Below are 12857 nucleotides of genomic sequence, written 5' to 3' on the forward strand. Positions count from 1 at the left end.
AGTGGGATTTCGCATTATTCTCTAAATTGAATGTGACATGTTTTCGTTTACCAGTTATTAGATAGTTGCAGTTTAATTTTACTTTTGACTAACAACTACCAGTTGTTAGATAGTTGCAGTCTCATACTAATTTTGACTTGAGTAGCCTATTGTGTCTATACAATTATTATTATTATTTCATTTATTTATTATTTTTTTAACCAACATTCTTTGTATTGTTTTCAAAACATAATTTGTATTGAACAAAACATGTCAAAATGAGTCAAATTCCTCCCACCCCCTCCCAACTTGTTCCAGCTCTTGGTTGGGGATGAAGTTAGTGAGTTGTACTGTATTTTAGTCCATTTTATAGAATAAAAGAAGAATATCTCTGCTGTATTGGCCACTACCACTGTTTATACATCCTCAGGCACTTCCGTTATATGTGTCAAGTCTGTTCCTGTTGCATAGTAAATCAAGGGGTCCCAGATATGAGGGAAATCATGTTGTTGATGCTTTATTGTATAGGTGATTTTTTCTTAAGGGAGAGTTGTCGATAGTTTGGACAACAATCTTCAGAGGTTTTTTTTTTTTTCCCCCCATGAGAGAGTTATTACACTTTTTGTCACTAAAACACTTAAATCTACAAATGTTTGATTCTTTTTTATTTTCCAGTTTTCTGGGTATAACCCTTAAATAAACTGCTATGGAACCAAGGATACCTGTATCAGTAATGTGTCTGGGATGCATTGTTCCACTTTTTTGCAAGAATTTCTGGATTTCAGAACACTGACAAATACAATGGAAGTGTACTTTTTCCTCCTCACGTTTGGTAAAAATATCAGGTATGGGTCTATTTTATTTTAATTAATAAAAATAAATAATTGAACGTTTTAGTTTAATATGCACTTGCTGAGAAATTATAATTATAATATGGAAATGCACATTGCCCTGATTTCCATAGCTTTTTAATTTTACTGTTTACGATAGAAAATGAGTGCGTTCGTGTTAATTCACCGGGTGCTCCCTACAGCGTCAACCGGGGCGGGGAGCTGCGCCCATTGTAAGGAATAACACAATTAAATCACATTAGAATCACCCTACCTATAATAACTGATAGAAATGTAAAAGCTAAATGAAACACACACTAAACCCAACTATGTTTGATTTGAGAAGGTTTTTAGCCAAAACAAATGAATACGACAGGAAAAACCAGCTGGTCCGGTCCATCGGGTTAGATATCGAGCATTCCCTGTAATCCTGTGTCGGCGGAAACGGACCGCCATCTCCGGAAGCTACAAGTCAGCTGCTGGAAGCCGAGCAGTGGGTGTTTATCCCTACACTAACTGGATGGGTATCGTTGACAAATTCTAGGCTTTTTGTCCTGTTACCACTGTTACAGTTACTAGTAAATAAGCTCCTGGACCCGACAGACTGAAGGATGAAGTCTGTGTTTCTGCTTGAGTTTTTTTCCGTGCTGTGTTTTGTGCTGCTTTCAACAGTGACAGCGAAGGTAAGATCATGTTAGCCTGTTAGCTAACATCAGGGAGAAACGGCGGCGGATTAGCACAAAACACCATAATGATACCAAACAGAAATAAATGTTCGTCTGGTAAATACAGGGGGGTTCTTTGCTTTATAAATGTATGTATTTTTCTTGATTACTACCATCATTGGTATCCCGTGTTTAATGATAGTAACGAAAACTATGTCTCCAGTCAATGTCTGGTACATCCAACTAGCTGTGTTACAACCAAACATCTGAATGGATCGTCTTAATGTATTTCATGTAAATAGAGCTGAGGTATTAAACTGAACTGCACTGAATTTGAGGTGCATAATGATATGACACTGAAGTGTTTAGTCGAACATATATTATTAACTACTAATACTATCGTTGCCGATTTTAAGGAAACGTCCACTTACTCGTTGTATAAATACACTATTATTTTTGTAATTTTTTACCATCAGCAATGTAGAGGATTAGGGCCACTGAAAAAAATAAAAATTAAGATCCAATATATTTTTAAAATTATTATTCAGAGAAAAAAAGTCAGAATTCTGAGATTAAAGTCAGAATTCTGAGAAAAAAGTCAGAATTCTGAGAAAAGTCAAAATTTTGAGATTAAAGTCAGAATTCTGGCTTTTTTCTCAGATTTTTTTTTTTATTTTTTATTGACATTCAGGGAGAGTGTCACTTTTGCTTTAAGGCATGCAGGAGGAGTACAGCAGGCTGACATAATGACGGATTTCGGTGACTTTTTACATATCTGAGAGGTTCCGGAGGAAGTCATTTCACTGTTAGATAAGCAAAAGGGAGGGAAACAGATATCAGTGGCTTTTTCTTCAAATTCGCGTACACAAGCTTCAAAACATAACATTCACACACCTTTTGCTCATCCAAGAAAAAAAGTCAAAATTCTGAGATTAAAGTCAGAATTCTGACTTTTTCTCATAGAAATAAAAAAATATATATATATTGGATCTTAATTTAAAAAATTTTTCCAGTGGCCCTAATCCTCATCTGTAGCAATGTTATACTACTTCATAAATGATTCTCTAATTTCGTTTAATATTATGTATAGCCCCGAGAAGATGTCAATAAATATATATATGCAAAATTCAAGTAATGGGATGTCAGCATCATAATTTAAAAGTTTCGCATAAGATTATCGTGACAAGCTAACATGATGACAGTGACGCAACAATATTTTTTAATTCATATATTACATTTATGATATTTATGTCACATATTTGATGGTTAGGTGTATTTTATGTTGTATATCACTACAGTTCACATATTTTTTTACTTGCTGAAGTTTTTTTTTTTTTTTTTTAAGAACTTTTGATTAGCAACAACAGCCACAAAAACTAAATAAGACAGCATTAGCCTAACTCACCAGTCTTAATATTCATCAGCACAAAGCCTATGACTGTACATAATAGGAAACAAATGAATCATTAATTAATAAAAAATAATGCTATAAGTCCAATCATAGTCAGGAGTTTATGTCTTTATATGAAATTAATAAAATGCAATTGAAATAATGTCAGAAACCTAAATAAATAGAAAACACTTCAAGAGCGCCAATACTGTCAAAGTAACATTTAACTCTTACGGAACATTTTCACTTTAATAAAGACCATAAAGTCCCTCCAGACGATTAAATATGATTTTTTAAAAATATGTAATTTAGCTATCATTAGTTTGTTTGTTTTTTTTACATACAGTAGTTTTTGACAACAAATCCTTAACAATTACATATTAGGACACATTAATTCCTCTAATATAAGGAGCTCTATATACTTTATTATGAAACCAATATTGACAACTTCACAGCTCAAGAAAGTTTGTCTAAAGAGAATACTTTTTTATTAGAATGTGAATATTTTGTGTCCTTTAAGTAAATCATATAATCACTTATCTGTTCACAGAACTCAGAGGATATCCGCTGTAAATGCATTTGCCCGCCATACAGAGATGTGGAAGGACAAATCTACAAACAAAATGTCTCTCTCAAAGACTGGTATGTTCAGGATGTGTGACACTATGTTCACTGATATTAAACAACTGTTTAGTTTGCTGTTTACTAGTTGAATCTTTTTTTCTTCCCAGTAATTGTCTCCATGTAGTTGAACCCATGCCCGTTGAGGGGAAAGATGTGGAGGCCTACTGTTTACGTTGTGAGTGTAAATATGAGGAGAGGAGCTCTGGGACCATCAAGGTTAGCTCAATATGACTTGTTTCTAATATTTAACAATTGTTTAGATATTTTCCTAATTGCTGATTAATATCCTTTCAGACCCAACTGACTAATTGGTTAGTCAGTTAATGTACTTACAAGCAACCACAAACTATATATTCATGTATACTAGATACTCAGATATTTCAGAGTCGGGTTGTTACAAATTTATTCGTTAACATTAAATCTATACACTGTATTCTGTAATTATTTATGTTAAACAATTGGAAATGTCACATTTTACTAGATATAACCAGTGCATTATGACATTTTTGCTTGGGGAAAAACCAAAACACCAAATTGCTTAATCTACTGGCAGAATGATTGCTTATATTGTTACTGTCAACTCACTGATTAAATGTTGGAGCTCAAACATTGTATCACAATTATTATTAATTGCTTATTCTGATGAAGGCCGTTGGTGAAAGTATAAAGTGTTTTAGCAATGTTACGTAATTGTCAGTGGTGCAGGATTACTGCTATTGCCAACAGACATTTTAATTTGCAGTCAACCTTGACTGAGTGCTGAAAAACATTATACCTAATCAAAGAATGGATCTGACACATCAAGGGTGTACCCCACCTTGGCCCATAGGTAGCTGGGATAGGCTCCAGCACAGCCCATGATCCTCTCGAGGATAAAGCAGTTCAGAGAATGAAAATGAAAGATTGGCTCCATCAAGCATTAACTTCTCCTCCAAGAAACATTAGCTCAGATTTCTTTTTATTGTTTTCCAGCAACCAAAGGCAACTGATCAAAGTCTACATACACCTAGAGTTATAGGATTTTTGATAAAACATTAAAACATGGACTAAACCAGATGAAATACCCTGTAAAATATATTTAAGCTATTGTCCTTTTTATAGCTATATCATTAGGTTCCAGCAGGAGATCAGTTAAAACTATATTTAGCTTTTGGTTAGTCAACACAACCCATTTGAAGATGAACAGCTCTGACATAATGATTAATTGATCATTCAAGAAAAATGCATCAGATTTTTCCACTGCAGTAAATGAGAATTGTCTAGAGTCATAGCTGAGAAGGTCATGTTTAATTTTTTTCTTTTGAAATAAATGTTGCATTTTTTCTTCAAAATTTCATACGCTGGGTTTGTTTTCACGTTTACTAAACAACCCCAGCATACAAGACAGCTAAACTGTGGAAAAACTACATATGATGATTTTTTAAAAATGTAAAAATTACTTTTTACTTGAAAAAGACCAAAGCATAATGATATTTTAGTTTTGGTTATATGTAGCACTACATACTTTGCTTTCTATGTTTAAGTTATCCATTTTGATTTTGTTGCTCTGTTTTTAGTTTACCATCATAATGTACCTGTCTATATTGGGCCTGCTGCTCCTCTACATGGTCTACCTGACTCTGTTGGAGCCCATGTTGAAGAGGAGACTATTTGGACACTCCCAGCTCATCCAAAATGATGACGATGTCGGGGTATGTGTTGACCAATATAGTAAATGCCATTTATATCGTAACTACAGTAATGTGATATGGTACAGGAAGTATGGTATTGAGGCAGTGTTTATACTTAGCAAAACATCCATAAAGTTAAAATTTCTTGTGATTAAAGTAATTCCTACCAGTAATGTGCCAACACTCATTTCAATATAAGTGTTCCTCATAAGAATTTTAAGGTGTCGCTATCTTCCTTGTTCACAAAATGTCACATGAGTGTCATCCCATCTGGGTAAAATTTAACAAAGTTATAGGTCTCTTCTATAATTTTTAAACCCATGTGGGTACAGAGGTCATTGAACAGGTGGAATTGTTCTAAACTCTATCTTCTGTTCCAATATATTGTCTGTTTTGTATTAGATTGTTTACAGCAGCTGATTCTGTCTGAACAGATGGTGCGAGCAGTACTGTGTGATGCATTACTGCAAAAATGCTTTCTCACTATATCCGATTTTATTCTATGTGTGGGAGGCTTCACTGGAGAATCCATTAGTAACCACAATCACAGACCATAAGACTGCAGCAAGGAAGCTCTTAAACTAGTGTGAGACACTGGCATCTTTTGACTATTGTATTTTCACGACATGATGTGTTTACATACCAGAACATTAATGTGAGACAGATTTGCTTTGTTGGCTTCAAGGAGAATTTGGTAGTGCAGATATATAGGGGGAGGGGGGCAGATAGGATAAGCTTACTATCTTCAGTTGTGTGTCTTAGTTAAATTAAACTTGGGTGAAGTTGGACTTTTACATAGATTCAGTCAGTTGCCACAGTTGAACACTAGACTGCAGTGTTTGTTCACAGACCGGCTGCTTTCCTACTGTAGTAATTGGAAATTCATTCAACCATCCGTCCAAAATGTTCCATCCATGAAAGGAAAATCCCCCAAAATATAACAGTTTTCTTATATTTTTATTAATTTTTTTGAATTCCAAATTATCATGCCTTGTTTCAAATATGTGTCAGCAAGGTGGGAATGACCACTTAATTACTGACTAATGTTAAGTAAACTGAGGCTTTGGATTAATCCCGTTGATGTAAGACATCCAAAACCATTCTGATTGTCTAAAACCACATTTCTGGCAGTAATCTGGTTGATGACATGATTGATATTTACCATTTTCAACTATTAATTACAACACTAGTTCTTTTAATGCTTAGAACAGCAGTAAATCAATATGCTCTAGTATGACACAGTGTTTACATATCAACAAAGCAAAACAGTGACCGCCTTCGCCTGAGGGGAAAGCGGGAACTGCTTTGCCAAACCCTCTGTTGTGTCTGGCACACAAGAAGAAGCAGAAGGGTACGCCAAAAGTTAGACTTGTTGAGCATCAATGTCCTGATGTTAAATCACTATTTGTAAGGGTAAAGATTATTGGTTCACTGTTTTTGTTTTTTTAATATGTTTATAATAGTGACGGTTCTGAAATAGAGGGAGACCATTTACTCCACTAAAGGAAGGATGAATTTTACATAGTAGTACACGGATCATCACAGCACAGTAGCTCGCAACAATGTTCAGATGGACCAATACAACCGGATGTAATTCTTCCACATTAATTACAGAGGAAATAGTTTGATTGCAATGTTTAGTCAATCTTTGAAATGTAATTCTCACAGCAGAACAGACTCTAACTAAAACATTGATCTACTTTCCTTAAACAAAAGCAGTCTTTGGCAGTGGTTTAACTACCAGTCTTTGCTGCTGTGCACTTTTTCTTGTTTTTCTGGTAATGGTAATAATTAAACTAAATACAATACTTTGTTTCTGTACTTAAGTAGATAATTCAGTTATGTGTGTACTTAAGTTTTCCTTTTATCCGCTACATTTTAACACAATTATCTGTACTTTCTACCACTTACATTTTCAAAACAGGCCTGTAATTTTGTCTTTAATACATTTTAGAGGGATTATCAATTATTTTTTTGATTTACATCATAGTGCACCTTCCATGAAATCAAGACTGTTTTCAACTTAGACTGAACAAATTACAAAAGATTAACCTTGGTTCATAGAACAGTGCATATCACACATGACAGACATTGTAGTGTAAAAGACATTCTATCTGTTTTTATTTTATAAACACAGTTTTTTTTTTTTTTTTTTTTTAACATATATCTTTTTTTGTTCTGTTTGAGGGAAGAATCTCTATAGTTTTCCACCTCTGTTCATATCACATATATTGTAAAACTTACAAGTGGCCATTTAAATCTCTAAAACACAAAGTAAACCATTGTACAAATGTTACATGAATGCCCAATAATTATGGAACCTGTTGGACCTTTTTAGTTCATCCTGCTTTATTCCATTCTCTGTGTTCAGGACCAGCAGCCTTTTGCCAACGCTCACAACGTCCTGTCCCGTTCGCACTCTCGACCTAACATGCTGAACAAAGTGGAACACGCTCAGCAACGCTGGAGGAGGCAGGTCCAGGAACAGAGGAAGTCTGTGTTTGACCGTCACGTCGTCCTCAGTTAAATTGCTTTGTGAGAAAGAGTAACCGGTGGAGCAAAAAACACTGTGTCACAGCCCTCAGTTTATATCTCTACCTTGTCTCATATGTGGTTTGAAACTCATCAACTGTGACTCCTCTGAGGTGAACACGGTCAACAAATCTAGGGGTCTGTAAAGCACAAGTCCCTGGCAGATTTATAAACAGAGCTGGAAAGAGAGATTACAGAGAGAAACAGAGATTACACAAGAAATGACAGTGAATTCATCTTTGCACAATACTGAATGAAGAGTCTTTAGTAGCATTTCCAAAAGCAGAAGTTAATTTCTGCCTGATGTCCAATTTGCAGAAGTGCCAAGTCACCCAAAAAATTGCAAACAACAGTCGTAATGAGATATAAAAAATACCACAAGAAAATAAATCTTTTAAGAGAATGTTTTATACCATCATCATCAGTCTGTCATTTTCTGTATGGCCTCAGTGTCCAGTGAAGTCCCATCTGCACAAAGTTGACCAAATATTACAATCTTACAATGTTTCAAGCCCAACTGTGTTTTTTAGAGGTAAACCTTCAGATGTTGGTTGGTGCCGTTCGACATGACTGGATCAATGGACCAACCCTCTGGCTGCTGTAATGCTCTGTTACTTATATCCACCCAAAACTATACCTTTGAACAGTTACTGTCACCCCAGGGGAAAGGAAATGGTGTAAAATAAAAGCCTGTCAGCCTTTGGAAATGCATGTTTTATAATAAATCCTTTTATAAATGTTTTTGATCCATTCTTCATCTCTGCCATAACCTTTAACGTCTTATAACTGGTGTGAAATCAATCATTTAATGCATTAAATTATATTTGATATCTGAAAGTAGTTTCAATTAATCTCTTTGCAGGAATTGATGCAATTTCTTGTTGATGTCATAGTTAACGTAGCTGTGCTATTGACCCTCATCTGTTGAAGACCCTAATGAAGTCAGTGCCCTCTTCAACTGCCTAAACAGATACGGTGTACATATTTTATGTTTCTGGCACTAGTGCTTGGTCTAACATCAGTTCCCCTGTCAAAGTCCTAAATAATATTGTTGTAAAGGCTGCATTGGTATTGGTTTGAAAGATATGAGTAAAAGTTTACTTTGGAGTGGATAAGTATGCCATTGGGAGACTTATGAAAGTGTTCTTAAACTGATGTACTTGTGAAACCTTTAACTTTGAAATAAATTCATGTAATATTTGTGATTGTTGCATCTGTTTTCTTTATATTAGCATCATCTGCCCATATGTAATATTCTTCAGATTGCTGTCCCTCCACACCACTGGGTCCAAAACCATCAACTGATCTAAACAATCAATACATTAAACCTATCAATATATTTAAATAGTGCAGGTGAAATGCATTTTCTCAATTTTCACAGTCATCAGATATGACCCATTTCAGAGGTTTTGTACGTTGAAATGTTTAAATAGTCATCATTTGCAACACTGATTCACCAACAAAACCCATGTAGTTTGACAACATTATATTTCATCATATATTTTGCTGAAATAGTTACTTTTTCTTTCTTTCTTTCTTTCTTTCTTTCTTTCTTTCTTTCTTTCTTTCTTTCTTTCTTTTTTTTTTTTTTTTGACATAACCATTGAATTTACTCTGGGGTTTTAAGAACACTTACATGGTCAGTAAAATATAGGAAAATGCCAGAAAAATACAAAATGCAGAGAATAATATTGTCTTAAAATGGTGATAAATCACTAAACTTAGGATGTAGAGAAAAAATAGGTCTTTAAGGGTTAAAATCATCTTATATCCCACGACTGATCATATAGATTAAGTGCATTTAGAAACAAATTTCAGTTCATTTTACTGAAACCAAAAACTCGTGGATAAACCTGGAAAAACGTCATTAAATGAATTCAAATCTAATGCACCACATGTGGACACATATTTGGAGAATGTCTGGAAATGTTTATCAACCCTTACAATCTTCTTTAAAAAAAAAAAAAAAAAAAAAAAAAAATATATATATATATATATATATATATATATATATATATATATATATATATATATATATATATATATATATATATATCTAACAAAGTGATTTACATGCAGCTGCGTCATCATTTCCTGTGCAGCCACTTTTCCTTTTTTCCCTCTTGTTGCATACAGTTATACGGAGGAGACTTTTTCCGCAGAAAAAGTCCCAGTTTTCCTGCTGCACACAGACACAAAGCGACACAGGCTCTGCGCAAAAATGGATCACTGACCAAACTCTTTCCAGCGCAGGAAGGCAGGTAGGATTTGGATTCATTTCACCAATACTATAGCAGAAACAGACATTTAACAATGTTTTGGAGAAAACATTTCAACTTACTGTGGCATCTTTGACAGCTGATGTTCACTGGAAAAGTCAGAATAAGTCATCTGTAGTCATGTGTACTGTTAATGTGATGAATGTTATTGAGTTTGGATCATTCAGATACAGTGTGTTTGGACTACAGAGGTAAACTAATCAACTTCTTGATGTAACGTGTGAAAAGTTCTCCCCATCCTTGAAGCTGCATTGTCAGTGATGAGCCTACAGGGGGCGCCTCAGGCTTTGGATTTGCTCTTCCTCTGAAATCCATACATTCTATCTACACTCTGCAGACACTGTTTATGGACTCACCTCAGTGTACCTGCTCTGTTGTTTTCTGCAACTTTCCACTCAGTTAATTCAACCAGCCTTATTCTGCATTATTTTTTTAACTTTCAGGCTTCATAGTCATAACTGATGTTGTGTCTGCTGTTTGGTCAAAAGCTAAAATACCACGAGATAAAGGAATGTCCTTGTGCTACTCTGTGCTTGAGTCCTATCTGTGCAGACATGGCATGCTCAAAGCATTTTAGAGACAATAAAGTGTTTTTGTTACATAACAATGGAGTCTTTGTGGAGAGACACTGGCAGCTGCAGATTATTATGAAATGTTCTCCAATTACTTTAAAACTACATATTTTTCATCACTCAGTAAATTGATGATTGCTATTATTACCATCACATACCATGCACATATGCAAGTCTTATTTTCTAGAGTAGGGGAATTTAATAGCTTTTTTTTGCTCTTGGTTGAAGACAGTAAAAAAAACAAAAGTGTTTTTAATGTGGGTTTAAGGCTGTAAACTCTGAGAGGAATCAAACAGCTCAGATTCCTTGTTGCTCATCATAAAAAGAACGACTTCTGTACAGAGTGTCGTGCATTCGTGTGTTTCTTTGAAGACAGTATTTATAGCAGGCGACACATACAGTTGTCTTTCTCTGACGTTTTACTCTTTAGTGTCTTCTCTGTCAGTGTTGTCGAGGTGAATCTCAGACACATGAGCAGGAGTGTTGACGAGACACGTCAGCCTGACTAAACCTAATCCTGGAGTTTAAGAGCCGCCTCAGGTCTGTTTCTGAAACCTGATTCCTCTGTACTTGTATATTTTCAGTAAAAGTGAGGCACATGATCATCCAGTAGCTTCTGCTCCTTTTCTCTCATGTGGGATCTGATCATCTCTCATAATTTCCATACTTCCTTTGACCCCTGACCTCTGAAATACCCAGAGGCTGGAAAAAGGGATTTGAGGTAAATTTTTGACGAGTAGGTGGCAAAAGCCTCACAGCCCTGTGGAATAATCCCCTCCAATGTTTTAGGATTTGGGAATCCTAAAACATTCAAATATTTGAGGATCTTACAACGTTGGATTTTAGGATTTGGGAATAACCTTAGGCAAACATATACACGGTTTAGTGATTTTAGTTGGGATAAATCTTTACTTCCTTTTGACTGTGGCTTCAGCTGGTGAGAAATCAAGAAAATATACATGAACATGAAAAAAAGAGTTTTTAGCCTGATATAAAGAAGTGCCTTGTCACAGATTTCATGTGTGAGAGTGATTATAGATGTGGATGACATGCATATTTTGTGTTTCTTTTGTAACCTTATTTTTCATGCGAGAAGAGGATGTGGCTTTTCATGAGAAATCCAGATGGTTCTCCAATCAGTGGAACAATGAATTCCACTAGTTGAAGCTGAAGTTACGTTTTGGTAAAACATCCCACTAAAAAGAGTCAGTGTTTGCCATTGTCTCTCTTTTGAGGATTTACTGTGTTCTCAGGAAGGAGAATCTTTACGAGACCTTGAAAGGTTTTGAGGCGAGCTCTGAGAAAAGCTGCACAGTGGCAGAGCTGAAGGCTTCCTGCTGAGCTGATGGTACGAACCGTGATGACGGATGTCGGAGTTTTGTGACTTCCTCTGTTCCCAAGTCTGTGGGATGATAAGACACCCCAAGAGACGGGATGGAGCGGAGTAACTGATGTGCAGCTTTTATGGATGGGTACAGCTTTAATATCTGGTGCACTGATGCTACATCTATAGAAAAACAACAGAGAACGATTGTCTGATGGTACCAACACAGGGTATTTAGCTTTTTCACAGTTTGCTTGGTTATCTTTGTCAGCTTAGGAAACAGTTTCCTCTCAAGGTCCACTTAAACTGACTGATTGTGTTGAATGTTTTGACTTTACCCTAAGGTCTTCTTTTGCCACTGTTTATTCTGGGATGCAGTATTGCAGATAACTTCCACCTATTCTCACCGTCCAGAAATTGCAAACAAAGTTAGGTTGAAAAAGCCTAATGATGGCATTCATATAAAAAGACTTTTACCCCATAAAGAACCAAACATCCACCGTCAACCAAAAGCATCTAGTGATCTAAACTGTTGATCCACTAATCCTATCAATACATGTAAATGATTGGTGTAGAATACAATTATTCATCTTTTCATGGTCATCAGATATGACCCATTTGGACGTTCAGAGGCTCCGTAGTTGCCGTGGAAACACCGTCATCTTCTACAACATTGATTCACCAGTAAAACCCATGGAGTTGGATCAATGACAGTGGGTGGAGACACTGGGTTTATGTTCAGTTGTTAATAGATTTTACTGTAAAAGTCACCTTTTCTTCATTTTTTTTCTGTTTTTGTTACAATAACCATTGACTTTACTCTGAGCTTTTATGAATATCTTCATGATCAGTCAAATAAACATAGGGAAATACATGATTTTCACTGGAACAAATGCAAAATTCAGAGGATAATATTATAATAAATGGTGATAAATCACTTAAGAAGGGTTAAACAGAGAGAAAAAATCATTTGGGAACTGATACAAAAGTCA

The 12857-nt window shown here is 35.3% G+C and overlaps 2 protein-coding genes across 3 annotated transcripts in view; both read left to right on the top strand.

Annotated features, from left to right (window-relative positions):
* Nucleotides 1–1260: 1260 nt before the first annotated feature.
* tmem9b (TMEM9 domain family, member B) lies at nt 1261–8895 on the top strand. The gene is made up of 5 exons (XM_030127236.1): nt 1261–1492; nt 3415–3506; nt 3596–3704; nt 5045–5179; nt 7530–8895. The coding sequence occupies exons 1-5, from the start codon at nt 1421–1423 to the stop codon at nt 7683–7685; spliced, it is 564 nt and encodes a 187-aa protein (XP_029983096.1). The 5' UTR covers nt 1261–1420; the 3' UTR covers nt 7686–8895.
* Nucleotides 8896–9820: 925 nt separating this feature from the next.
* dennd2b (DENN domain containing 2B) overlaps nt 9821–12857 on the top strand; it is a 48355-nt gene continuing 45318 nt past the window's right edge. The window contains exon 1 of one of the 2 annotated variants that reach the window (XM_030130857.1): nt 9821–9951. The gene's annotated coding sequence lies outside the window, so the exon portion shown is untranslated. The remainder of the gene's footprint in view (nt 9952–12857) is intronic. The other variant, XM_030130858.1, reaches the window with a different exon arrangement.

The sequence above is a fragment of the Sphaeramia orbicularis genome, chromosome 3, assembly GCF_902148855.1.
Source record: "Sphaeramia orbicularis chromosome 3, fSphaOr1.1, whole genome shotgun sequence".
NCBI classification, from domain to species: domain Eukaryota; kingdom Metazoa; phylum Chordata; class Actinopteri; order Kurtiformes; family Apogonidae; genus Sphaeramia; species Sphaeramia orbicularis.

Bases quoted from the DNA above. Each gene is read 5' to 3' on its own strand.
- tmem9b (XM_030127236.1), top strand. From the start codon at position 1,421: ATGAAGTCTGTGTTTCTGCTTGAGTTTTTTTCCGTGCTGTGTTTTGTG. The intron at 3,507-3,595 runs GTATGTTCAGGA...TTTTCTTCCCAG, and splicing joins AATGTCTCTCTCAAAGACTG to TAATTGTCTCCATGTAGTTG. The intron at 3,705-5,044 runs GTTAGCTCAATA...CTCTGTTTTTAG, and splicing joins GGAGCTCTGGGACCATCAAG to TTTACCATCATAATGTACCT.